This window comes from Capra hircus, chromosome 26, assembly GCF_001704415.2.
Source record: "Capra hircus breed San Clemente chromosome 26, ASM170441v1, whole genome shotgun sequence".
In the NCBI taxonomy this organism is placed as follows: Eukaryota; Metazoa; Chordata; class Mammalia; order Artiodactyla; family Bovidae; genus Capra; species Capra hircus.
In genome coordinates, this window is record NC_030833.1 from 11,084,982 (window position 1) to 11,111,626 (window position 26,645).

General features: G+C 42.7%; 1 protein-coding gene across 3 annotated transcripts in view; it reads right to left on the reverse strand.

The window, feature by feature from the left end:
• The window catches only part of WDR11 (WD repeat domain 11), a 54,883-nt gene continuing 34,420 nt past the window's right edge, over nucleotides 6,183–26,645 (reverse strand). For all 3 annotated transcript variants that reach the window (XM_005698549.3, XM_005698548.3, XM_005698550.3), the window contains 16 exons: nucleotides 26,065–26,173; nucleotides 23,913–24,037; nucleotides 23,060–23,207; nucleotides 19,226–19,332; nucleotides 18,693–18,807; nucleotides 18,151–18,322; nucleotides 15,739–15,847; nucleotides 14,394–14,456; nucleotides 13,186–13,251; nucleotides 12,249–12,426; nucleotides 11,521–11,616; nucleotides 10,746–10,911; nucleotides 9,921–10,018; nucleotides 9,328–9,473; nucleotides 8,504–8,583; nucleotides 6,183–7,129 (listed from right to left, as the gene is read on the reverse strand). In XM_005698549.3, coding sequence (XP_005698606.2) covers nucleotides 6,975–7,129; nucleotides 8,504–8,583; nucleotides 9,328–9,473; nucleotides 9,921–10,018; nucleotides 10,746–10,911; nucleotides 11,521–11,616; nucleotides 12,249–12,426; nucleotides 13,186–13,251; nucleotides 14,394–14,456; nucleotides 15,739–15,847; nucleotides 18,151–18,322; nucleotides 18,693–18,807; nucleotides 19,226–19,332; nucleotides 23,060–23,207; nucleotides 23,913–24,037; nucleotides 26,065–26,173 — 1,933 coding nt within the window. In that variant the 3' untranslated portion in view covers nucleotides 6,183–6,974. The remainder of the gene's footprint in view (nucleotides 7,130–8,503; nucleotides 8,584–9,327; nucleotides 9,474–9,920; nucleotides 10,019–10,745; nucleotides 10,912–11,520; nucleotides 11,617–12,248; nucleotides 12,427–13,185; nucleotides 13,252–14,393; nucleotides 14,457–15,738; nucleotides 15,848–18,150; nucleotides 18,323–18,692; nucleotides 18,808–19,225; nucleotides 19,333–23,059; nucleotides 23,208–23,912; nucleotides 24,038–26,064; nucleotides 26,174–26,645) is intronic.

Genomic DNA, 26,645 nt, shown 5'->3' on the forward strand with positions numbered 1-26,645 from the left:
GTCCCGGTGAGAGCTGGCAGGGAGCTCTCCTCTGGGGGGCCTACATTCAAGGTCAGAGGTGAGTGGGCAGGGCTAGGCAACACATCTGCTGCCACTGCTTGGTCACTCAGCTATGTCCTGATTCGTCTGTGACCCTACGGGCTACGCCTCGCCGGGCTCCTCTACCCATGGGACTCTCCAGGCAAGAATACTGGAGTGGGCTGCCGTGCCCTCTTCCAGGGCATCTTCCTGACCCAGGGATCGAGCGTGCGTCTCTTGTGTCTCCTACATTGGCAGGTGGACTCTTGGCCTCTGCAACACCTGGGAAGCCCTTAGATAAGGCAGGGCCTCCCTCGCAGTGGCGGGGGCCACGGGAGGGATGTGGCTGGGGCGGCACTGACGAGACTCTTGTGCCTCAAGGATCACTCTGGCTGCTCTCGGGGCTTCCCGGGCGGCAGCAGTGGTGAAGAACCTTCCTGCCACTGCAGGAGACACAAGAGGCCCAGGCTCAATCCCTGGGTCGGGAAGATCCCCTGGAGGAGGGCATGGCAACCCACTCCAGTATTTTTGCCTGGAGAACTCCATGGACAGAGGAGCCTGGCAGGCTACAGTCCATAGGGTCACAAAGGGTTGGACACAACTGAAGTGACTTAGCACGCACGCACACACGCTCTATGACTAGACCTCCGGACTAACATGGAAGCAGGGAGCTGGCTAAGCTACTGTTCTCTCTACCAGTTTTGAACTCCCCTCTCAGGGGCAATAGGCTGGCCCCACCACAGCAGTCAGACAGACCCGCGGCCTCACAGGCCAGGAGCTTCTGCTCTTTCCTCTTCACCCCTCTGTCAGAGAAGCAAATGTCAGCTGCCACCTGGAACAGCTGGTGGGAGCTGCTGCCCAGCTCTCTGGTGAGCCGGCCCCCAGCTGGGCCCTCATGGGCATCCAAGCAGCTGGTCCACACATTCCTCCCACCTAGCCCTGCAGGAGGTCCCACATTCCTGAAAAATGGAACCATTTGCTCGGTTGTAAGCCTGCTGTCCTGACCACATCTTTCCTTGTGCTTTTTATCTGCCTGGAGGCCCTGGGCTTACCCTTGCTCATCTTTCAAGGCCATGATGACACCCCCCTCTTTGGGACCCCCCAATGAGTCACCTACTCCCTGTCCTTTCTGAACCCCAGTGCAGCTGCTGTGGGCCTCCCCGGCTCTGATGTCCACTGTTTGCTGTGTGTCCTTTCAAGGCCACTCCCAGTGGATTCTGTTCTGTCCTTCTCTGGTTGGGGGTGTCCTTCCCTCTTGGGCCTGGGGTTGCTCTTCACCTCCCCGCTCCATCCCAGCCTCCTCCAGTTTGAGGGAAGTGCCCCTGTCCCCTGACCAGGTGTGCTGAGTCGCTGGCAGAAGGTGGTGGCTCAGTCGGTACTTGGAATTTGGTGGTTCCCATAGGTAGGGATGCGATGGGAGATGGGGAGGCATCAAAGGGCTGGGGTGCAGGAAGGGGAGGTGAGTGTCAGGCAGGAGCAGGCTTGCTGAGTGTCCAGGAGACAGTCAGAGAGGAACCACTGGAAGTGGACAGAGCAGGTCTCCGGAGATGCCTCACGGAGAGAAGGAGGTCCGCCCTGGCTCCAGACCAAGTCTTTTCTGCTCAAAACAAGCTTTCCATGATGCCAGTGGGTGACGTTAGGGATGCCCAGAGTCACTTCCCTTCTTCCTTTTCTCTCTCCCTTCCTCCCTGTCCCATTCTGATCTCTGCTCCTGGTCTGCGTCACACAAGCAATGACTCTCAGTCCAACGACTCTCAGTCCTGAGTGCAAGCTGACAGTCTCATCCGTCTTCTCACGAACAGTGACGCGGGCAGATCACACATGTCCCTGAAGAACTTATAAAGACCTGAGCAGCCTCTAAACTAGTGAGCCCTCACATCTGTCACCCGTCATCTCCGCTCAACCATCTTGGGAGGCAGGCAGTATCATCCCCCTCTTACAAACGAGGCTCAGGTGACAGCTTGTCCAAGGTCAGTCAGTTAGGTGGCAGGGACACGCCATCCCCAGGCCACGCTTTCCTCTTTGTTCCACACTGTGGGCACTGGTGTTCAGAAGCACGGCTGAGCAAGTTTGCAGAGGCAAAAAGCAAAACTCAGAGCTTGACTGACAGTTACTCTGCTGGCCAGAGCGTGGCTCCAGTCGGCCCTCTGCAATGTGCCATGGCATTTCCAAGAACACAAATAGATCAGATTCTCAACATCCTGAATTAACTATCATTTACACTTTTGCTAGAATACTATCCTCCAGGACAGCTGTCAAGCTGCTTCATGGGACACAGTCTATTTTCCTTGGCCTATTCTTGCCAAACATTAGCACCTTTAGCAAGGGCCTATTGGTCAATTACATTTCCAGCTCATGTGAGCTCTAGACCACGGGGCAGTGAACTTAATCTGTAGAACTATATTTTGTCCTTGGACAGCTGGTTCTTTAAGAAAATAACCTGAGTGACTTGCATCCAAATCAGGAGACCTGGCTTCGATTTCTGGGTCAGGAAGATCCTCTGGAGAAGGAAATGGCAACCCACTCCAGTATCCTTGTCTGGAGAATCCCATGACAGAGGAACCTGGAGGGCTACAGTCCATGGGGTCACAAAGAGTTGGACATGATTGAGTAACAAACACTTTCACTTTCACCCTGCCTGAAGCACTAAGGCTCTAGATGGTAGAACGTCAAAATATTGGAATAAAGTGAGCTCTTACTATAGCAGAACACATTAGGAGGTGCCTGGAGTAAAACAGATTTATTTTAAAATGCTGATAATGAAACCGCTCCTGGATTTAAAATTTTCTATCACCTGTTGATGTCAGCTATCATCACCTACCATCTGTTTGCTCAGAACTGTCAAAAATAAGACTAGGTCAGCCAGAGTGATGCATGTTCTAGGCAGTTTCCCAGACCCACTGCCATGGGAATTGGGGTCCGTGAGTCAGATGAAAGTGAAAGTCACTCAGTCATGTCTGGCTCTTTGCAACTCCAAGGACTACACAGTTAACGGAATTCTCCAGGCCAGAATACTGGAGTGGATATCCTTTCCCTTCTCCAGGGGATTTTCCCAACCCAGGGACTGAACCCAGGTCTCCCGCATTGCAGGCGGTCTCTTTACCAGCTGAACCACAAGGGAAGCCCAAGAATACTGGATAGTATTCTATCCAGTATTCTGGCTAATAGGGGTAACCAGATAGGCTACTACTTGGTAGCCTATCCTTTCTCCGGGGGATTTTCCCGACCCAGGAATCAAACCAGGATCTCCTGCATTGTAGGCGGATTCTTAACCAACCGAGCTATCAGGGAGGCCCTGGGATGATGCTAGTAACACCCTTCTGAAAAGAGTGAAGTTATAGTGCGTCAGGGCCTCCCTGGTGTCTACAAAGAATCTGCCTGCAGTGCGGGAGACCTGGGTTCAATCCCTGGGCCGGGAAGATCCCCTGGAGAAGGGCATAGCTACCCACTCCAGTATTCTTGCCTGGAGAATTCTGTGGACAGAGGGTACAGTCAGTGAGATCACAAAGAGCTGGACACGACCGAGTGACTAACACTTTCACACCTAGTCAGAGGAGGACCACTGATCTGCACCCACAGAGACAACTGGGTGCCGCTGAAGTTTCATCTCAAGTTGGCATTATGGACCTAGAGTAGCAGTGGGTGAACTTTTTCCTATAAAAGGCCAGACAGTGAAATATTTTAGGCTTTTTAGGACATACAGTCTCTGTCCCAAGCACTCAAATCTGTCCAAGGAAAGCAGCCACGGGCAAGGAACAAATGGGCGTGGCTGTTCCAGTAAAACTGTTATTACGAGTCAGGCAAGGAGTGGGGTCAGCTCTGCAGGTTGCAGTTTGCAGTCCTTCACCTGGAGGGTCTTGACGAGAGGTCTCTTCCTGTGCAGCCCCCCACCGTCTGCCCACACCGGCCCACCCTACTTCAGTTTCAAAAAGGCCATAAACACAAGGGAAAACTGGTCCAAGCTACGTTTTTAAGGCAGCGACTGGAGAATATCCTTTTATCTCATCTTAAATTCTTAACTATTTGTTCAGTCCTTCTGAAGCTGTACATCACAGGGTTTTTAACAGCCTTCTTGCCTAACTACACTTGGCTTTGCTAAAAATAAACCCAAATCACCTATGGAACCTAGAATATCATTTCTTCTCTTGTACTTGGAACAGGTACTTTCACCTTCACTAAGTCGTAATTCTCAGTGTCCAGGAAAAAAAATAAGGAGGGTCAGTAGTGTTAGTTGGCCTTTTTAGGTAAAAGAGCCAAATACTGAAGCAAGATGCCTGCAAAGACTCATCTGAAAGCCACAGTCACAGAAAATCTCAGTGGGAGAGAGGTGGGACTTTCACGGTGTTATTTTGTGTGGGTCTTAATGTGGCTGACGGAGCAAACACATGCAACCTTTGACAGGAAAGACAGTGGGGCAATATGCTCATCCAAGTGCCCACTGGACCTGCCCATCTAATTGGATTCCAGCAGTTCTCAGGAGAACTGCATTCCTAAAGCCTAGCTCCTTAGCTTTTCTTCTTAAAAACACCAGCACATTCAAGTATTGATAGAGCTAATTTAGCGGAGAAGGCAATGACAACCCACTCCAGTACTCTTGCCTGGAAAATCCCATGGACGGAGGAGCCTGGTAGGCTGCAGTCTATGGGGTCGCAAAGAGTCGGACATGACTGAGCAACTTCATTTTCACTTTTCACTTTCATGCGTTGGAGAAGGAAATGGCAACCCACTCCAGTGTTCTTGCCTGGAGAATCCCGGGGAGGGAGGAGTGTGGTGGGCTGCCATCTCTGGGGTTGCACAGAGTTGGACACGACTGAAGTGACTTAGCAGCAGCAGCAGCAGCAGAGCCAATTTAAAATGCCTTTACATTTTAATTGAGGGACTTCTTTCATTCACAAAATGAGAATGAGTCAGTCAAATCAATTGTAAGCAAGATCCCAAAGAAATAAAGCCCTACTGGCTCAGAGAATATTTTCACTTGTCTGTCATTTATTTTCACCCTGCAGGATTCTTTTATTCTAGTACAACTGCCAGTGTGTACCTGAATACGTTACTTCAATTGCAAAGTGCTGCTGAGGAGCATGAAATACTCTGGGTGATCACAAGCTCAGGAATCACAGACACCTAAGACTGTCCTCATGCAAGATGGAATCTCCAGGCAATCAAGAGCCGAGAGAGGCACCGTTCTATGGAGGTGAGGGCTACTCTGTAGAGAACTTCTGATCCGGTGCACATGGGAGGGACGTGAGGCTGGTATTGACACTGCTCCACTATTGGTTTTGGGAGAACAAAATGTCCTGCTCCCACCTTCAAAGTGATGGAAAAACCTAAAGCAAGAGTGCGGCGAGGCCCAGGGCTGGTCACCATCTGCGAAACAATCAGCATCAGAACAGTGAAAGGTAACAGTGAGCGACTCTCTGGTGAGCTGCTCTGCCTGGTCCTGCCAGCACTCCCACAATCCAGCAAAGGACCACCGCCTATCTGTTGGCCTCCAGTCTCGAGCACACTGAGCTTTCAAACGCCCTCTGCTGGAATTTCTACTTCTTTCTCTTTGCTTACTAAGGCCAGCATTCTTTCCTCCCTTAGCTAGTTGATGGTTGAATTAATAAAGTCCATCCTGACAATCATTTTACTACTAAACAATATAAAGATAGACGGATTTGCCTGTGGCCTTTAAAAATTTGGTGGAATCTACCCAGGCAAAGGGCAGGCAAGAAGGTGACCAGTTATAGGACCAATGAACAGATTCTGGGTTTCTTCTAGGACATTTAGCAAAAGCACTGGGCTGGGAACAAGCATTCCTGGGACAGGCCCTTCCTCTCCATGGACCTCAGTTCCTTGTTCGAGGGGGGTTGATATCTAAGGGCAGGGACTCCAACTCTATCTAAAAACACCTCCCAGTGGGTGTTAGTACAGATGTCACCCTGGACATCCAGGGGAAAGACAGGAAGGCCATTTCCTCTCCTCTCAGAGCCACAAGCTGAGCCCTGCCCACCCAGGAACCCTGGCGGCAGGTGTTCCACCCTGTTCTGTGCCGCGGCCCTGAGTTCCTACAGCCCGGTTTCGGATTCAACAAAGCAGCGCTGGAGGGTGGGCAGCTGAACCAACTCCTGAGGCGCCAGCACAGCACCCAATGTGGTGCACAGCAGCTCAGAGGACACAAGGCCTGGCTGGGATTAATTCCCTTTTTATTTATGATTTCTGTAAGTTACGCACATTTAAAGTTTTAGCAATAATTTACAAGTCACATCTCATATAGTTCAGTCATTGGAAGAACACCAAGACAGAAAATTATTAGAGCACTGAGCCTTCAAAGAGGAGGTTACTGTAACACATCACAGCAGGAGCTAAAATCTCAAATATCCAAGACTCCACAGACAAAACCTAAAGCTTAGAATTTCTCTAAGAGCCTATGCACTTGAAATTACAAAATTCAGCAACTGCCTAAACCAAGATATGAACAGCTCTGTTTCCAAGGTAAGAAAACAAGGAGTGCTGTGGTAAGTCACCTTGACTGTTTCAATGTTTCTGCTCTGTTTATACCTGGAATGACTGTATATACACACAGGCATAATACATATTTCGGTACAGCTCTCACAAACTGCTTTTACTACAGATTTAAATCTAGTCCATGAGAAAAGCAATTCAATTGCTTGGATCTTAAGTTTTAAAAAAATGAAAAGTATTTCTAGGGACTCTTAAAGCTGTCTCCAAAGTATAAAATGTTATACTTTAAATATCTGAAGTGTGCCTGTCTTCCTCTGAGATGGATGCAGGTCCTGGCTTCTTACAGCATAAACGCTCATATAGGGTTGTGCATACATGGTGAAACAGCCCACGAGGGCCCTGGAGAGGACGGCACCCTCGTGGGTCTGGGCTGTGACTGTCCACAGCCAGACCAACACCCCGGCCGCTGCTCTTGAGGCCGGGTGCCCTGGGGCGCGGAGACTGGCCCCTCTTCAGTCAGTCAGTTCTTGCTTGGGGGATTCCAGTTCATTCAATAAATCTCTGCCAGCTGCTCCAGCCTTTGAAGCAAAAAGAACTGCTCCCTGTTTAAAACCGAGGTTCTTTAAACTTCGGGCATAATCTGCATATATAGCAGAGATGAGCTTCTGTAAACTGCAGTTAAGGAAGAGAAGGGCAGAGAGGGCTCCAGCAGGTTCCCACAGGCCAGAAACAAGGTCCAGCTCTGGAGAGTGTCCAGGGGAGGGCAGCGCAGGAGGAGCACTGGGGACTCTTCTCAGGGAGGGCAGCTGCTGGGGTTGGGGAGTGGGAGCAGGGAGGTGAGGTTTCAATCTGCAATGTCCCTGCACTGGCACCAGCTGAGCCCAAAGCCTGACCTCCTACAAGACCCAACTAACATCCCCTCAGATGCTCCAAGGTCTAAATGCACTTAAGGAGTGGAGAGGGACGGATGACAGAAGAGAAATACATGTGCAAACCCTTGGGCTATTTGCAAATCTGAGAGGTTGGCGTTTAAGGGGCAGATCCAACCTCACTGAGTGGCTCAGATGGTAAAGAATCCGCCTGCCATGAGAAAGACCTGGGTTCGATCCCTGGATTGGGAAGATCCCCTGGATGAGGCCATAGCAACCCACTCCAGTATCTTGCCTGGAGAATTCCATGGACAGAGGAGCCTGGCGGGCTACAGTCCACGGGGTTGCAAAGAGTCAGACACGACCGAGTGACTTTCACTTTCACTTTGGGGATGTTAGACAGCCCTGTTCCACTGTGTTCTGATATCCAAAACAGAGTCACTGAATCAGAGCCAGCTTCACCAGTGCCGAGGTACATGACACTGAGTTCAATTTTCTGTTAAAAAATATATACAGAAAAATTAAAAAACATGACATGTAGATATGAGGCCACAATGTAACAATTCAAGAAAAAGTGCAATGAGAACAACAAAGCCTCTGCAAACACAAGGACCTGAGAGGAGGATTCTCAAGCTCCTTCTTTTCCAAGGAAAACATGTGACTCAAGTGACGGGTGGCGGAGCTGAAACGCTCCTGGGCACACGGGGCCACCGTGACCTGCCTCCGTGACACGTCTCTCTGAAGCGCCGCTGCGTCTTGTTCCACGTTAGCCCGTCCCTGTGGGTGACAGCCAGTCTTTCTGTTTAATCTCTTCTGGTATGCATTTATTCCAGCAGAGCCTCCTATAGCTTTCCTATACTAGTTCCTCTATTTTCTTTTTAAGTTCGAAGAAAACATTACAAAATCTGGGCTCCCTCCACTTCACAGCCCTTCCTGGCTCTCCATTTCTCTCACAGCTGATGCCAGTGGGGCAACAACCTTCTTTCTGATTTGTCCCCTCCCCACCCCCACCCCCCACCCCGTTTCTCCCTTTTTCCTGGCTCTGGGCAGTCAGAACACGGATCTTTCTCCATACAATAGTTTCCTCCCATGCAGCACAGCCAATGGGGATGCTTAAAACCCACTCATGGCATCTGGTTCCCCCTCAGCAAACACGTCCCAGTAAAGGATATCTGTGTCCTCGCTGACTTCGATGGCTCCGTACTTGAGACAAGCTTCCATAAACAAGGCCGCTCTGTCGAAGTACCTCATGCTGCTCAACAGAACACAAAGCACGTCAGGAGCTGTGACTTTCATCATCTGGAGGTAGGACCATCCCAGGGAGTGTTTCTATACAAGGACGTGTGCACACTCTCCACAGAAGCCCGAGGGCTGTGTGAGGCACACCAGCGCTGTTCTCTGCCCCAGTTTAGAGGAAGGGGAATTCTCATGCCCCAACCCTTTGCTCTTTTCTATTAACTCTTATAAAAATTTTGTTAAATCACTGAAATAGAGACAGGACAAAAATCCACATACCCAGGGCCCAGATTTCACAAGTAACTTTCTGTCATATCTGCCTCAACCTACTTCCCTTAGTTTTAAATAAATAAAATGTCCTGTGGTAAGTGATTAGCATTAATTACCCTTCAAGGTTCTCAGAACGGACACCTCCAACTTGCCACACTTTCTTCCCCCGTGCTACTGCTTTTCTGCTTTTGTCTCAGTTGTTCTACTCAGAGCTAAATTGACCTCAATTCTTTTTAAATATTCTTTTTAAACAGGTAACTATTAGGTTTGACTAGCACATTGGCAGAGAAGTAGCAAAGTTCCTAGACCAAAAGAAGAATGAATAAGCATGGACTGTTCCACTCCCTTTAGGTTTTTTTCTAAAAACTAAACCTGAAGTATATGCTTCTCCCTTCACTCCCAACATCAAGGACTACCAGCCTCCTGGCAGAGCCTCATGAGCAGTGGTAAATCCTGGGTGGTTCTGACCAGCCATTGACAGTGGGCATACCTGTGAAGCGTCTCGGCCACGCTGGAAAAGCAGCCCAGGGAAAGGAGAACCAGGAGGGCCTTGGACTTCTGGTTCACTTGAGGGGAGCAAAGGTGGTCGACCCACCGTTTCAAAACATCAGCGCACTCTTCAGAATTTAAGCGGACCTGAGGAAGATGCCCACGTTAAAAAGGACACCCTGCACTACACAGAAGGAAAAAAGAATTCAGTTGAAATGGGATCTATTACCATGAAACAGAGCTCATCTCTGCTTTGCAACACAGCCCCTGCTGCTGCAACACTGTGACCAGAGGTGACAGGGATCCACACCTCGGGATCAATGGGCCCGGGACCACCTCTGGGCTGTATGTAGTCTGGACTCACACCCCAGCAGGGACAGGAGGCAGCTGCTTTCACTTAATTGCTAACCAATGCAACCTCCACTTTACAGTAAGAAGAAATGTAATTTATAGGCAAAGAAGAAGATGAAAGTTGCTAAGAAAATATTTGTAAAGCCGCTTTGCAGCCCCCCAAAATACCTCCAAATCATGAGTCAAAAATTCAAGACTGAACTTTCTCGCCCGAAGTTCCAGGCGCCTACTAGAATCACCTACTTTGGCAAGCCACGCTGCCCGGTTCCACTCGCCGTAGGTCTGCAGGTAGCGGCAGGCGTCCGCAGCTTTGTCTATCAGGCAGAGCAGCTGGACGCCCTCTGGAAGATAAGACAGCAGCCCTGTGAGTGACGCTGGAGCTGTCTCTCTGGCGAGTCACTGAAGGGTAAAACCACCATTTGACTTCACCTGGTCTTGGACATTTTATACCTACTGGAGACATGACTGACTTAAATTTTAAAATGAAGTATTAAAATAGGGTTTTACAATGTTATTACTCAAGTAACCTGGGTTGGCAGTACAAATACAGTCCAGGAAACAAACAAGTCAAGACTATCTCATTCCCTGGTTTTAACATTTAGGGTGCCCACATTTGTCCAATTTATGTCTATTATTTCAGCCATTATTAATAACACCCCTTTTATTCTTTAAAAATGCACTGGTCTAGATGACTAAATTATATGGTCATCTTATAATATGAGGGCTTCCCTGGTGGCTCAGATGGTAAAGAATCTGCCTGCAATGCAGGAGACCCAGGTTCGATCCCTGGATCAGGAAGATCCCCTGGAGCAGGGAATGGTAACCCACTCCAGTATCCTTGCCTGGACAATTCCATGGACAGAGGAGCCTGGCAAGCTATAGTCCATGGGGTCACGAAGAATCAGACACAACTGAGTGACTAACACTTTCATAATATAAACTGCTAGCAATAATTTATTTTTCTCCAGGGTATATAAAAAAGAAATATTCCTAATAACCAAATACTTTCCTAGGAATGGGTCTGATTTTTCAGAGTACTGACAAATATACCCCTAAAGCATGCCTCACCTGCCAGTTTTCCATTGGCGATCATATTAGTTGCCACGAGCTTGATGGTGCTCTGGGAGGGGCCTGACGAGGTGACGGTGGTGACCAGACAGGCTTTCAGTGAATCACAGTAATAATGCTGGTTGTCTGCGCTGGTTTCCAAAAGCAACTGCACAGCTCTGTCTGTCTAATAAGGGAAACAGTTCTAGTTATGAGGCCATTTTCCTCCAACATAACCTTTCAAGATTCATAATTTGGAACACTGAAGTTTTCAGTTTAAAGAAGATTTTCATTGTCAAAAATTATCCATAAACACCTTGATTACATGTATACAAGCTGAACAAAAGTGCAACACTGCTACTTTAGGACAAATGTAAAACCACAGGTACACCGGTTTACACAGGTACTTATTTAAGCTCTGTACTAGTCAGAGACAAAACCAAACCAAACCAAAACAAAACTAGGCAGGCCTCATGTGACATTCAGTTCATTTCAGGTCAGTCCCTCAGTCATGTCCGACTTTCTGTGACCCCATGAATTGTAGCACGCTAGGCCTCCCGGTCCATCATGTGACATTATGGAAGCCAAAATTACAAGTTGGTTTACCATGTATTTTTGCTTTCTCAGAACGTCTGTTGGTCTTATTTTGAGGGAAGGCATATATTTACACCTATGCTTTCAGGGAAATGCTATAGTGTGTGTGCACAGTGACTGTATGTGATATAAATGATGCTGAAAAATACTAATCAACTAGCAACTCCCTGAAACATGAGAAGAGTTATAAAAACTGACATACTTGACCCAAGAGAAGCAGCTGGTCTGTACATTTCCTTGTATGATCATAAGTTGACCGTTTTACTTCCTGGAGATTAACCCTTTCCAACTGAAATTTCTAGAGCAGGAAAAACAAACAAACAAACAAACAAAACAAAACAGAGAAAACTGAGCCTGGATTTTAAAACTTTTGAATTATTTAACTATTAGTAAACATTACTTTGACTTCTGAGTCAAAGAAGAAGTCCAACAATTTAATAAGAATTTGAGAAGGAAAAAATGTTGAAATGTACTATAGTCTATGCATAAGTCTGCCTGCTTACAGAAACTGGCACTTTAGTAGAGCTGGAAGAAAAACCCCTATGTGTAATTCAGTACTCTACTGGAGGTTAAACAAATTATGAAACTACCTTTATATATATAGAACAGCAAATTCAAACCAAGTAAATTAAGTATTTATTATTTATAGAAAATTAATAACATGAGAAAATTAAAACGAACCAAGTTAAAATTTTTTAAGACCCCCTCCCAAAATTAAAAGGCTGTTAATTATAAAATTTTAATGTCTACTAAAAACTCAGTAAGCGTTTATGAGCTTTTCAAGTCCTGAATCAGGCCTTTTTTATGTGACTGTGCCAAGGGACTCATTTCTGTTATGCGGACCTTTACTTAGTACAAAGTTTCCCAACTTTAAGATACTTACAAAGAAAGATATAGCTTTAAAGGTTTTTAATGTATGAAACATAATACCTGAAAATAGGCGTTTTCACAGAGGACGTCGTAACATATGTCTAGTGGGTTGTTCACTCTGTCCCGAGGAACAGCTTCTTTAACCACTGGTGTGCTTGCGGCCTTTTCCTGGGACAGGCTGTGCAGATAGTGGGCGGCAACAGTCCAGAAGTGCAGCTCCGATTCATCACCGTAAAGCCTGGCCAGGGTGAGACCACAGTCTCCACTGACCTCACGCAGCAGCGTGGGGCCTGGACGGGGGCTCCCCCAGGGCAGCCTGAAGTGCTGGGAGCATGGTGCTGGCCCATGAGAGACCAACATGCCAGCCGGTGGAAGAGCTGAAGCTGGAAGAGTCTCCAGACCTGTTGCTGGGTCTCAAATAGCAGAGGGCCCTGACTGCAGGGGGCCCCTTCCGACCCAAGCCTCCCTTTGTTCTATGTTAAGAGCCACACTGTGGTGCTGTAGCCTGCTATTATTTACCTGGTTTGGCATCAGCACATCTTTCAATCTGTACCAGTTAAGGAAGAAGTTCCTCTGGGATCACTGACTAGATAAGGTGTGGAAATAATATGCTCTTTATTCTCTGGGGAGTGGAGGGAAATGTCTTTCTTATAAGGGATGGCTCTACTCTAAGTAAGAATATATAGGTTATTACTTCTAAATATAATCTAAATATAACTTATGGGTATACTTAGGATTTGCCCCTTGTAGCTGATATTTATAAAGCTATCTGTAGAATGGAGTCTTTTCAATAGCGAAGGCCTAGATCTCCATGTCTTTTTCTTTTTCCTATTTGTAATACTACTTTCAAAATGATCTGTAAGCCAACTATAAAGGATGAACTGATATATTTTCTAAAATTCCAAAGAGTTTGGTTTTAACTAACAACTCTTGATGAAAGGAGTGAGTTAGCCTGAAATTCCCCGTCTCTTACACAGAACACTTCAAATAGTGTTACCTTGAAACAAGCAGGCATCTCTGCAGGAGAGTAAACTCCGGATCGAGCAAGAGCTTCTTTATGTCACTGCAGGCAGGAATCCAGACAGAGGTAAGACAAAATTTTTGAATCCAACAATAAAGGAGATAAATCAATACACTCTTAAAATGGAAAATTCTACCCAAAAGATGTGATAAGAACCTACAAAAGAAGTCACTTTGCCACGGCCCTGAAACTGCAAGAGCTTACAGGGTTTAGACAGTATCTAGGCTTGGAGAAGTGGAACCCATCAACTACCACAGCTTAAGGTTCTAATTCTGATTTACCTTCTTGAAGCAGCTCAACTCCCATTCTAAAAAATATGAACAGCTACCTAACTACAGGAATAAGAAGGTCATTGTTGATAAAATGATTTTACTAAATGATCATCAGGAACACTCTATACTTCAGAGAAGATACACTCAGAATTTATTCTTCAAAGTACTGAAAAATTAAAATATATAAGGAAGAAAGGATAGTGTTTCATAAATTGATATTTCTACAATAGCCCATTATAGACTACTTATAAATCAGGAAGAAGGGGAGATAGTCTTTAAATCTATTCTTTTCCATTTAAACATAAATGCTAACCTTGGGACAGAGAAGAGAAAAAAGTAATTATTTTGAATTCGACATCAATATAATATTCCTTTAGCATTAATTTATTAAGTATTAAAATATATGTGATGGATTTTAGATTGCCAAGATATGTTTTCCCAAGAACTCCTTGTGGAGTCAAATTCTCCTTCTTCCTTTCCAGTGTTATTCACAGTACCTATCTGTAAATGTTCTTGACTCTAGGGAGCATATTAATTTCTTAGAATTGTGCACACACAGCACCTGACACAGAGAACCTATCTTAGCAGAGAGAAGCTGACACACAAGAATTGCCCTGTGTACATCCATTCTCTAACGTGAGGCTTTGCAGGGCATTTGTGCTGGAGGCAGGCTGGCTACAAGGCGGCTTACCCCACTGCTTCTTCTCCTGCCCTGACATGAGACCACAGCAATCTGAAACTTATTTCCACAAAACAAAGACTCTAAAGGGAAACAAACCGAGGTAAAGAGAAGGGTCTCTCCGTGGGCCACTAATATTTTCCAAAACAAAGCTTAATTTTTAAAAGTCTAAATAATTATGTTTTTCTTTTTCATAGTCTTATTCTCTAATAAAACACAGTCAGAGTGCTTACTTAGACAATGAGTTCAACTGCTCTTGAAGGAGATTCTTTATTTCTTCATTTTCTGGATAATCACTGTACCAAGAAAAGATTTTTAATGAGTTAATTTTCTCTTTATTTACCACCATTTATTTCTTCACCAGGAAAAAAGTTGTGTTAATACAGAAATAACTTCTTTGTAGTCCTTGGTTAAAGCAACAGACCACTCAGGAACCGACCAATTATCTTTAATGTCTACTTTTATCTCATTGAAGCAAAACTGAGAAATGAGCACCAAAAGTTTCTCTGGCTTTCAAGAAACCAGAAAATTTATTAGTGAGCTGTTACTAAGGAACTTAGCAACGACTACAGGACTCTGCTAGTTCTGCTCTGCAAACTTAACGTTCATTTCTCTGAGTAGATACTTCTTGGAGAAAGAACATCTCATCACATTTATTTTTTTAATTCTCCTAACCCAGGGCTTCACTGGTAGCTCAGTGGTAAAGAATCCACTCGCCAATGCAGGAGATGTGGGTTTGATCCCTGGGTCGGGAAGATCCTCTGGAGAAGGAAATGGCAACCCACTTCAGTATGCTTGCCTAGAAAATTCCACAGACAGAGGACCCTGGGGGGCTACAGTCCATGGGGTCACAAAGGGTCAGACATGACTAAGTGACTGAGCACACACACAACCCATGCCTATCTGTGCATTCCACACAGCAAAGGTCCCATAACACTTGTGGGAGTTTAACTAACAACCACCAATAATGGTTTCTGTGACTATTTTTTGCAAGGAGGCAGGCTATAAAACATAAAACACTTCTGAAGTAGATTCCTTTATGCTGCTTCTAAAAAGATTTAATCTTGTCCCCTCACCCTCATGCTGGGAAAGCTTGAAGGCGGGAGGAGAAGGGGATGACAGAGGATGAGATGGTTGGATGGCATCACCAACTCAATGGACATGAGTTTGATTAAGCTCCGGGAGTTGGTGATGGACAGGGAGGCCTGGTGTGCTGCAATTCATGGGGTCACAAAGAGTCAGACATGGCTGGAGTGACTGAACTGAACTGAATCTTGTCCCCAAATTCCTCTTGGCCTCAGTTGGCCCTCTTCACACTCAGTATGCCATGCCCAGGGTTCAGACCATAAGATGACCACAAAGCCACCTGAGAGACCCATGTGTACTCACAGCTGTGCCCAGGTCTCCAGAGTGGGAAAGACAAGAGGCAGATCAGCGGCTCTTTCAGGGTCTCTGCCATCACTGCTTTAACTCAGTGTTAAGGTTCCAATCCCTGTAAGCCCTGCTACTAATTTTTATGGAGTGTCCTTCAATCTTAAATCAATTAAGAAAGGAAAACAACAATGCAAAAAAACTTACACATGAGAAATGTCCAAAGAATACTGTCCATTCCAAGGCTGATGTAATAAGAAAGCTTTCAAGGTGAGAGCAGCCCTGGGAACAAGGAGATATGGGCACCACACAGGCTCTAGACAAAAACACAGATTTTGCTTTTAACAAGTAGAATTGTATACAACTATAAAGTTTCCACTGTAGACAGTTCACAGAGAAGTCAGCAGAAAATGATGTATAAGTCTGGTGGTGGCAACTCAGAGAGCGTATTAGTGTAATCACTGCTTAAGACACAGGGGCTAAGTGTCAGGCAGAAAGTTAGACTGAAGAGTTTCTGACCCCACAGAGACAGTACCGAAAGTTCTTGGAAACAGCATCATATGAAATGTTATTAAACAAGTCTCATAGTTCTGGATTCCTTTTAGACACTGCTAAAAAGAATATTATTTTATGCCATTTTATGCCCCTGATCTAGGCAGCAGGTAAGAAGGATTCTCCAACTTAAAAACAGGGATTCCAATTTTCTACATTTGTCTGACTTCCCCTTTTACTGGGAGAAGAGGCAGTGTCAGAAAAATGTAAATAAGGGGCGGGGGTGGAGGAAGAAGACCAAGCTATCCTAAGAAAACAGATTTGAATCAACATATTATGATCTTCTCTACTTTTCATAAAGGAGAAATGAAGCAAATATACTAAATATTATATCAATGCATATGACCTCAAATGATTTTATTATCCTATATCAGTAAGGTCCAAAATACATTTCTAATTCCTCAGAATAGAAATATATTACATCAAACATATTTTTCCAAGCTCAAATCAGCACATATCTGGCAGCAAACACACAGAAATCTTAGTCTAACTCCATGTTTACACTCTCACCAGTCTGTATTCTTTAATATTTACTGAGTGTTGTTCTGAGTTTAAAGTTCAATTTGGGGGAATATATGCACAATTTCATTGACTTTCCCCATTATTATCTTAAAACTTGCCCTTTTTGGCTGAGGTTGCACCACTAGAGAGTCGATAGGATTTTTTTTTTATAAGGAAAATTTTAAAAGAAAAATGTAATCTAAAATCTGGTTGAGAGTCACCTGTTCATTCATGGTATTAAACAGTCATGGTACTAAACATGGTAGCCCATTAAGCTAACAATGGGTTCTCATTAATTATATAAATAGTTTAACTTAAAAACAAATACCTTGGCTTTGGAGACTTTTAGACTCAAATTTTAACATCAAGGTCAAAGAACAGCTTCTCGAACACCTAGATTATATTTGCATACTTCTTTACCTAGAACTAATAACTAAATTAAAATAAAAAATCATTCTTGAAATTCCCTTAATTTCCTCAATAACTTCATGTTTCAAGTTAGTATCTATGCTTGTCCTTCCCTAGAGGGAGGCTCTGCTACTTCTGCAGAGCTGGCAGGGATCCTGAGGACAGATGTGGCGATGCATGTTCAACTGCAGCTCACCAGACAGCACTCACAGCCGCAGAGCAAGAAGTGATGGCTCCCAATGCAGTGGCAGGGGTGGGGCAGCGGCACAAACAAAAGCACCTTCAGCCTAAGTTAAAGGCAGCCCAGTTAGCACACACAGCGACTCGGCAGTGCCTCAAGCACAAACGCAACAATGAAGGCTCATGTTTTTAAAACCCTACTGTCTCTGAATGTGCCAAGGACTGACTCTGCGAAGGTACAGACAACTCCCAGAGCCGACAGTTTCTATGATGAAACTCTGTAAATGACTAAACAATTCTCTTATGACTTTTTTTTACAGATCAGATAGCCCAGTGTATACGACAAAGGTATGCCTGGAAAAAATTTAATGTAGGGACATCTCATTTTCAAATAGATTGATGAGTGCCCTCACAAACTTCTCATTCATAGCTACTTTTTACTAAAACAGCTTTCATTCTCAGAAAAAAAAATCTCAAAACCACCATACAAAATAGGGCAGGGTAGTGCAATCATCTAACTCTGTTTTGACTGGCCCTTTAACAAGTCATAAGACAGGCATCACAATTCATGATACTTTCCAAAGTTATTTTTCCATGATATATGGTTGCAAAAGACACAAGACTCACTATTAAAAAACCAGCAGCACTTAACCACTAGATCCGTGTCCTCTGATGACCTCTCCTGAAGTCTGAGGAAGTCATTTTTATTCATGTAAACATCTTTGATCTTTTGACAGAGCACTCAGAAAGGGGTCAAGGAAAGGGCGCTGAGTAAATCAGCCTTGGGGAATGACTGACATCTAATTACAGAGTCTAGCATCTCAGTAGTATCAACATTCAAGCTTTAAGTTAAAATACATTCTTAAACGTAGATTCCTAGGAAGAATGAAATGAAACAGGAGAAGCTCTCTCCCATGAAAAGAACAGCTGATGCAAAATAAAGACACTTCCAAGCATCCTTCCCTTAGAACTCCATACCGGTCAACTCCTGCTCGTCCATCCTAAAGCACGTGGACTTCATGGACATCTCCAGGACCCTGATACACCCGTCATCGGAAGCCAGGATCACTTTATCTGACGTGCACCAGTCCACGTCCAATATCCGAAAGGTTACATTTCTTCCACTTCTTAAACTGCTCACCATCTGAACCTTCAAGAGTGAATTTGGTTGTCACTTTCAGAAAGAAAAGGAAGATGTTTATCATTCCAGACTAAACGAGCAAGAAAGACAGTGCCTGTGGCGAAGGTCCAGTTCATGTTTAAAACTGAGCAGTCGTGGGCAATCTATCTTCCACATGCAGACTACATTTTGAAGGTCCCAGAGATGGTGATAACATTAACAATCTGTTGAGCTGTCACCTTTAGAACAGAAATACTATAAAAGAAAAATTTTTAAAGGAAGAAAACTGCTCTAAGAAGCTTGACAAACCCATTTATAAATCAGAAGGAAGGAAAACAAGTACATAGTTCCTGTGACCAGCAGCTTCATTTGCAGTGAACCCACGTGGAGCTGGGCTTACCTCTTTAGAATCCCACACTTCAGCTCCATCATTGTACATTGCTATTAATTTTTGGTTTCCTTTACCAGGGGCGAAACGAATCTTCTTCACCCAACTTCGGTGTGTAGGTATTCCTCTGAGGACAAACAGAAACCAAAACACCAATATGAAGTAGAGTAATATCTTGTCATTTAGAGATACGTCCAATGTCTCTTTCTATTTTTGCTTTTGACAAGGTCTAGTGACATGACAGGACAACCACTCTGCTTTCTGGGACAGGGGTCACATACGACAGACATGGTCTGCTCTTTAACAGCAGATGGAATAGTGCCCCAGCACTTCTGTGTGAGCCCCCTGCAGGTAAGGGTCATCTATGAATATTCCAGAGTTTAGCTCAAGGCCGTTCCTCCCAAGTTCTATAACAAGAGACCCAAGGATCCAACCTGCACATGACTATATTTAATGACACTATTGCCAAGTGGCAAGCCTCTAATGGAACTATACCAAGACTTTTTGTTTCAGCCAAATAATACACTTGAATTCTTGACACATACCTGGATACTCTGCCTTTCAAATCCCAAAAATTTAAATTTCCATCCATATCTCCAAGAACTAACGTATCACCTTTCCAAGCAATGCAAGTAATGCTACCCATACTCCCCTAGAAAAGAACAGCAACAAACACACATCAATTTTACCACTTATAAGCAGTCACAACAGAGGAATACTTTTATTTAACAACTGTGCTGAAATAATAAAGATATCTGGCTGGTGGTTTAGTCACTAAGTTGTGTCTGACTCTACGACCCCATAGACTGTAGCCCACCAGGCTCCTCTGTCCATTGGATCTCCCAAGCTAGAATATTGCAGTGGGTGTTATCTCCTTCTCCAGGGGATCTTCCCAACCCAGGGATGGAACTTGGGTCTCCTGCATTGCAGGCGGATTCTCTATAGACTGAGCCACCAGGGAAGCCCCAAAGATATCTTAATAAAACCTAATTAAAGTATGAACATCATCAAACACTAACAGAGAGTAGTCACTAAGAGGGCTACCTAGCATTTCAATTTCAACTAAGAAGAAACAGAAGATTTCAATTCAATAGACATTATTATCAGAACTAGATTAATAGAGAAGGGATGTCTTTTGAGGAAGAACTACTTCAGAGAAAAGAAAATTAAAAGAAGAAAAAAGAGAAGGAAAGGACGTCCTTTCAGGAGCTCCTGTCTCCGAGTTATCCCGCACTGCTAAAGGATGAACACACTTATTCTGGGGGAACTCAGAGCTGTCTCACAACTAACTGTTCAGCAATTCCTCTACTGAGGATCCATCACTACGCAGTACACCTGAAACTAACATAATAGTGTATATCGACTATATTTCAATTAAAAAAGAAAAAAGATTCATAGCTTCGCTGATACCTTCATGAATAATGAAGGAGAAGAGATACTATGCACTGAAGGCATCTGTAAAATCTGAATTCACAGAAGGTTCTGCAGAGAAGTTACACAGGGAAACACAAATATAAGAATAAGACACGTCTGTAATAAATCACAGTGGGTTGGAAGGAGCATGCAGCTCTAACACACGCACAGAGGTATTGTGATGGAGAGACGTGGAGTTGGGGCTCTCAGAAAAGCTGTGCGGGCCTGAATCCTAGCTGCATCACTGAATCTGCTGTGTGATGTGTGGCATGCTTACTTAATCTTTATATGTCTGGATTTATAGTCGATAGAGTAAGGCAAGCTCATAAAATTTGAGGAGTTCCTATTAGGGTTAATAAATTTTTACAGGTAAAGGCCGTATGACAATGTTTGCCACAGAGTCAATACAATGCTAGCTATTCAATAATATTTCTCAATTACTTTTCTACTTATATTCTTATATTCAAAGAAATCTTATTTCCTCATTTATAGAACAATATTAAAAATTCACGTTTGGTTCTCACAATATTGCTAGTAAGGAGTAGGAATACTCCAGAGTTTTGCTAAATTGGCTGTTGAAAGACTTGCACATACACCAAATACTGCATAAATCCTAGTGGTAGTCAAGAAACAAAAGATAAAATTGGATTTAAAATAATTATTTTAATGATTCAATTGGTAAAAAAACTTAGAAAGCTATGTTAAATAAATAGAATTCAGTACAGTATAAAGCAATAGTCCAAGATCTTATTTTTATTCTTCTGATCATATTAACAGAATAGAATGTTTAAGAGTTTGCCTTTAACTTTTTTAGTCCTGAGAGCTTTTTTTTTTTTTAACATTTTTACATCACTTTCTAACTTCTAAAAATTAGAATATTAAAAGTTCAGTCCAGAAATCTGTCACCAGCTTAGAATTACAAGTGATGTATTAGAACTTTCTACCTAAGAGTTTGTTGATGGGATACAAGCCATATGAAGATTCTAAGGTGCTTTCGGAGAAATGTGGGACAAACTCGCTTTCTGACTCCAAATAATCCCGAGAACAAATGAAAGATTTAAAACTCAGTAGAGTATTATTAGTTGGCACTGATACGTTGCTTACATGTAAAACACGATGTTCAAAGGATCGAAGTAAAGCTGGCAGCAAACAGATAATCATTCTTTCCCACAGTTTTCTGAATAAAGGCAGTCAGTCAACTATAAACTCTCCATGGGAATTAATTTAAAATATATCAGGCTTCTTCTTTTTACCATTTTTATATGCTCTATTGTTTGGGGCCAAAATTTAAAGGTAAAGTTCCAACTCAAAATAAATGGCTTAGTGGCTTAGTACTTTATATTTGGAAGGAAGGTAAAGAAAAATATTAAGATTAAAATAAACAAAACCTCTGCCTCAATTCTACACACTGGTCATTGAAAAATATTTTGATTGCTAAAAATAAACATAATGAACCCACATCAATCGTTCATGTTTTATACAGTAGATACATAACTCTCTTCCTAAAATAATCTGCTCTAAAATATGCACTAATTTCACTGGAGGCTGGATCCTTATTAGGCTGGTCATTCTTTGAAGAAACTGCTTCCAGTTGTGGAATAAAAGGATCTGGCAGGCAGAATTAAGACTTGCTATATCCTGACCAGACCTCCATAAGAAGAGGCAGAATCTTAAAAGCTGTGTTGTGCAAAAATCCTGAAAGCAGCAGGACTTTTCCTTCTCCCTTTCTTCCTTACAAGAAGGAAAATTCATGTGTCTAGTGTTCAAAAGTTTTAAACTTTTTTTAGAGTGGAGGAATCTAGAATCTCAGAAATTATTGGATTATTTCTATTCTAATCTCAAACACAAATTATTCTTTATACCACAACTGAATGTTTACCCTGTACAGAAGAATGTAGTGATCTAGACTTCACATGGGAAAGGTGATGTAATCAGAAAACAAAGAAAATGAGCTATTTGCAAGTGGCACTAGAGGAGCTAAGGTGGGGCCTTCTCTGAGGTCTAGAGGAGGAGCTCTGCAAGCAAACTGATTTTCCGGAGTAGAGCTCTTTACACTGCAACTCTTATGGCCACGTTCTTAAACTGCAGTGTTTCTTTCTACGCACTTAAAATTAGGCTACTGCTCCTATTATAATGCCAAATATCAATCTTTCACATTTGCATTATTTTTATCCTTTCAAACTAGTGAAAACTTTTGGCACTATTAAGAGTTTAAAATAGACATTACTAAATCTCAGATATGACTCATTCTATATAACAGTAAAACTGGAATTACAGCTTGAAAAGCACTTTCACATGCTAGTTATATATAATAAGTTGTATATATATACACATATATATATAATCTCATCCTCTACTTAACAGTTATAGTAATATTAGCAAAAACATTTTCTTCATCCACTCAGTAAAAAAACCCCATGAGGTATATGCTGACACAAATAATTAACTATAAATCCTTAGAGAATTCCACAAGGCCATGAGGGATATATATGTTAGTAAAGATTAATAAATACCTTTACACCTATAACCTGATTACTGTTACCTAAAAATAATACTAGATTTTAAATAAAATCTTTCAGGGTAATACTTGAAATGGAAAGAGGAGAGACTATGAGTCCAACACATAGACCTGGGTTTAAACACTGCTCTGACATGTCACGAGGCTGGGCAACCTGGGGAAAGTTACTCATTCTCACTCAATCCTATCACAGATAAAATGGAAATAGTTCCTCATGAATTATTATAATGACAAAAATGAGTGGCACATGATATGTCATCAAAATAGTTATAATGCTATTCTCCAAAAATATGGGACAAATTTAATCAATGGTAATATCTCCTTAATAAAGTTTATTTAAACTTTTCTGAAATAGTTTTCCACCTTAACTGTGGCTTCAGTGGATATAGAACTAATGAGGTCTATGGTAAGAAATCTTCATGCAGGTTTAACCACAGTTTGGACTCACGTCTGGTGGGATCCGAGCACTGTCTTTCACTGAGTTTCCTTCAACAGTGAGATGATAGACTTGGCCGTCATTATCAGTGAACACAAAATGCTCCCGGGCAGAGATGTTCTGACTGAGTTCAGATTTACTTTCAGCCTCCTGCAACAAGCTTTGGGATAAAGGAAAAGAAGATGAAGATTTTTTTCCCTAGAGTGACATAATGAATTAACTCACTCAAAATACAGATGGATTAACAGGAGGTCAAATCATTTAAAAAAAAAAAAGGCTGAAACTAATCTTTGCCTGGCAATAATAGGAAAACACAAATTATTCTTTATACCACAACTGAATGTTTACCCTGTACAGAAGAATGTAGTGATCTAGACTTCACATGGGAAAGAAGCCTCTTTGCTGTTTCTGCTGCAAAACAGAGGCCTTACCTTGGCCCATCATTCTCTGAAGTTTTTCATTTGTAAATCTGGTGGGGACGGGGCAGTACAAAAGTTAGAATTCCTAATATATTTTCTGCGGTGAACATAGATGACAATAGGGTCTACCTGGGTGTTCACGCTACGTTCATTTGAACTTCAGAAGCTGAAGTCTATGCAGCCAAAGGGCACTGAGAATCGATCATGCTCACTAACAGGCTCTGACATGTAAACTGCACGCTGCTCCCCATGCAATTACTAACTAACTCTTCAGTCATCTGAGCGTGTACAGAACCATCAAAGTCTGCTCCAAAGCGGACTAGAGATGCCTAAGGATGCCACCCATCAAATTCCCAACCAGGACTTAGCAAATTTCCCAACCAGGAAATTCCTGGTTATCTGTAATAACCAGGTTATTACAAATGACAGTGGTGGAAGCAGGGCACCTGATCACAGATGACTCAACAACACTCAGCTCTGTATCTGAGACCACGGTCTGGCGGGCCATGGCCTCTCGGGTGGCCAGCTGTTTCTTCCGCAAGCTCTTCAAGTTGTGAGAAGGTGACCATTCCTGTGAATTAAAGGCAGACACACCCACAGGTGCTCAGTCCCTCTTTCTTCCAGAAGAGTGGATCATACTCACCACTGCCCAGCATCACTTCTTGTTACTACACATGAACTCACAATTTGTTCTTAGGTTTTACTTTAATTTTTAGAAAGGCTGAAGGCATGCATTTTTATTAAAGCTTATGATAGAAGGTTTCAATAATCCATCTCTATTTCCTTCCTCCTCGAATCTTCAATTAGAGCTTAAGGGAAAAGAGCTTGATGGCAAACTCCTAAAGACTTAAACTTTTGGATGCTTTCCATTTTTCAAAATCAAAATAATACATTTAGTTATGGTACCTCCCACTCCTTACCTCCCCACCTCCCCCTTAGATGAGCTGATCACACACTCCTCCAGTCATCGCCCATTATCACCTATAGGCCCACCCCAAAACTCTTTTATTTATTTACTCCTGTTTATTCTAAAGCATTTAATCTAATACCCTCTCATATGTATAAATTCTTAAACATGTAGTTATTTTACATGAAGGTATTTGTGGTCTGCATGAACAGCAGTGGATAATGTATCTCATCCCATTGCTCCTTTTACTGGGCACAATGTATTCAAGTCCCACCTCTGTTGTTTCTGTACGTTACAAAGTACTTCGTGGGCACATCTGCCAATTTTTAGTCTAGTTTTTAGTTTAGCTTTCCTAGGAAAGGACACTCAGATTGTCTCTATACTCTCATCATGGGAAATTACACTGCACTGAAATTTCAATGTCCACACAGAAGTTCCTGAATGACCAGAAGCTGACCAACTGGGGCAAAGAGGATGTCTGTGTTTGATTAAGCCAGCTTGCTCTGCAGAATGGCTTCACTGGTCTACATCCTTACCAGCAGTACCTAAGAATTCTTACAGCCGATATCTCACCCACATGGGATGCTACTGGCATTCCAATTTCTGTTTGTCTAAAAGGTTTATCATGGCCATTTTACTTTGCACATCTCAGACCCAGGATTCTGAATATTTTTCACATGCTTGTTGGCCTTTTAGGTCTCTCTGACATTCATTAACTGGTCACATCTTTCATCTTGTCCATCTTCCACTGGGGCTACTACTCCTTCATTGCAGGAGTTCCCATAGCAGGAGTTCCCATAATACTAACCCCTTAGAGAATTAGTTAGCCCTCTGTCCGTCTTAAAGACACTGGAAAAATTCTTTTTTTAAAGTTGTCTTCCATATTTAACTTTGACAGTGGTATAATTCATTGACTAGAAAGCACCAATCTTGATGTAATCAAATTCATTAATTACCTTTCTGCCTTTTGGTTTGAGCTTCCGATATTCTCTTTTGCCCCCAGAACAGGAAAATATTCTTCTGTATTTGATTATATTAATTTTATAGCTGTAGTTATTTTCACATTTAGGTCATTAATCCTGTGGAGCCCACCTCTGAATATGGTATTATGCATAAATCCAGTATTTCTCTCTATTAAGTGAGAGGTTCCCCAATACTTTCTACTAAACAGGCTGTTCTTCCCCTTAGGTTTGTAAGTTACTTTGCTGTACTGTAAGTTATTTTGCTGTACATTAAATTATCAAATACTTATGGGCCTATTAATGAGCTCTTTATTATACCGATCCATTTCTCTTACTTGGGCCAGTATGACATTACTTTATTTCTATGGTTTTATATCTACTGTATGGAGTGGGAAGGGGCCTACCTCCCCTATACCGCCTATATTACTCTCTTTTTTCCAAGGTTAACTTAGCTACTAGGACTTTTATTTTTCCATAAATATTTTATAATGTTTATCATGCTCCTCAAAATATCTAAATTAAATTTTAATTGGACTTTAACATAATATTAGCTTAACCCAGCCAAGAAAATAAGAATTATCTCCATTTGTTTAGATCATCTTCTCTGAATATACATTTTTTGCAATAAAACATACAGTAGTAATGATTTTAATTTGAGCTAAAGAAAAATATTCACCATGTATATACATACCCAAATAAACTGTTTACTTCTTTCAAACTGTAACTTACCAAAGCAGTTATTGCAGGGAAGTTTTTGGACATTTCTCTAAGAATGGTGCAAGTCCTAACATCCCATAACTCCAGGGGTTTATCTTTAAATACTACTGCCAAATACTGCCTAAAATAAACAAAATTACTAAATGAAGCTCTTTTTGCAGTGTTTTCACCATAAGTAGTACAAATAAAAAGTTCATAAAGCTCAGATGACACATTGTAAATGAAGAGAATTTAAACTAACTTTTAGCCCTGTTGATTAGTAGTTCTAAGAAGGTAAAGCTCTAAGATGACTTGCGAGAATCACACACACCATCAGGGCAAGGAGCCTAGCTCAGAATGAAGAATGAGAAAAGGCATGAATTCACATCCAAATTTTAAAATAACCCTCCTGAGGCTCAATTTTCTCATTGAGACATGAAAATACCACTATTTCCATCAATGGGCTGATTGGTATGCAGGTTATGGCAAAAACTAAGTGAAAAAGTAAGTAAAGTTTCTATCATGCCACCTGTGAGGAACTGTGACAGAGTGGGAAATGTGACTTGTAGCTCAGTGTATCTCAGGACTTAAGATTCTCCCACGTGAGAGTTATA